Raw genomic sequence first — 1,298 nt, forward strand, 5'->3', positions numbered from 1 at the left:
CTTGCGCAAGTTCTTACTTCTCTAAGCCTCAGTTTCTCCTTTTGTAAAATGGAGTTAACAACAGTATCTCCTTCACAGGGTTGTGGTAAGAATTAAATGAGTTAACATATACAAAGTTTTAGAACATAATCTGAATTCACACTGGTCTCAAGTTGATTCTGACTCATAACAGCTCTATAGGGCAGAGTAGAACTGCCCCCACAGGGTTTCCAAGGCCGTAAATCTTTAAGGAAGCAGACTGACATATCTTTCTGCCAGAGCAGCTGGTGGATTCCAACCTCTGACCTTTTGGTTAGCAGCTGATGCTTTTAACCACTGTACCACTAAGGCTTCTTTTTTAGAACCATGACTAGCACATAATATCATAATAAATGAGGGGAGAATATAGGTGCCTCATGGAGATCTACAAGGAGAGCCAAGAAGAATGCTAGAAAAACTGAGATAATGCTTTCCCCCAAAGTGGGTGGAGAAAGCCTTGGCTAGCACTGGGCCCTGAATTCAGATCTCTAGCCTCCTAAACTGTGAGAAAATAAATTTCTGTTCCTTAAAGCCACCCACTTGTGATATTTCTGTTATTGTAGGTCTAAGAATTAAGAAAACATGGAATCACAAAATCCATATGACATACCAGTTGCTTCTGTCCAATTTGACAGTGTTTCTCAGGAGAATTTTCACCTGTGTTTCCCTCTTGAGTGGAATTGTTTTTCTCTGATTTTTCACTCATTTCTGATCACTAAAAAAGTAATTGAAAAAAAGTAAAGTACATTCATATTGTATACTTCCAGAAAATTTATTCTGTGATTCTTTCCTACTCTCTCACCTTGTTCCATTTTCCTTCAAAACTAGATTTCCAGAAAGATCTATCTGAGCTTCTGGCTTCTGTTCTTACCACTCACTCTTTCTTTAGTCCTGCATCTGACTCCCTCAGACTATGCTACTGACACTCTCAGCCAGGAGTTCCACCAGCAGATGGATTGTACCTTTAACAGTTCTTAGCGTCATAGGTCTCTCTGGAGCAGCAATACTGAAACCATCTTCTTCTATGAATTCTTCATCCTCTATTCGTCCCCCTTTACACTTATCCTCTTGGAAAACAAAAAGACACACTAATGTCATACATCCCCAGTAACTCTGTGAAAATCTTACCAACTACCATGGTTTCAGTTGTTACCTGTTTAAAGACCATTCATTTCCAAGTCAACCTCTATACACCCTGACCTCCTCACTCAATTTTTCAAACAAATTTCTAGTCAGCTTGTGAAAATGGAACTCATCAGTTTTCTATTTTAGAAAAAAAA

At 38.8% G+C, this 1,298-nt stretch overlaps 1 protein-coding gene across 1 annotated transcript in view; it reads right to left on the reverse strand.

Moving 5' to 3' along the window:
- Positions 1-724, reverse strand: part of ARL14EPL (ADP ribosylation factor like GTPase 14 effector protein like) — a 4,858-nt gene extending 4,134 nt beyond the window's left edge. The window contains exon 1 of the mRNA XM_007959162.1: positions 629-724. Coding sequence (XP_007957353.1) covers positions 629-724 — 96 coding nt within the window. The remainder of the gene's footprint in view (positions 1-628) is intronic.
- Between the last annotated feature and the right edge of the window lie 574 nt (positions 725-1,298).

This window comes from Orycteropus afer, unplaced genomic scaffold (assembly GCF_000298275.1).
Source record: "Orycteropus afer afer isolate SDZICR_OR568_19922 unplaced genomic scaffold, OryAfe1.0 scaffold01679, whole genome shotgun sequence".
Lineage (NCBI taxonomy): Eukaryota > Metazoa > Chordata > Mammalia > Tubulidentata > Orycteropodidae > Orycteropus > Orycteropus afer.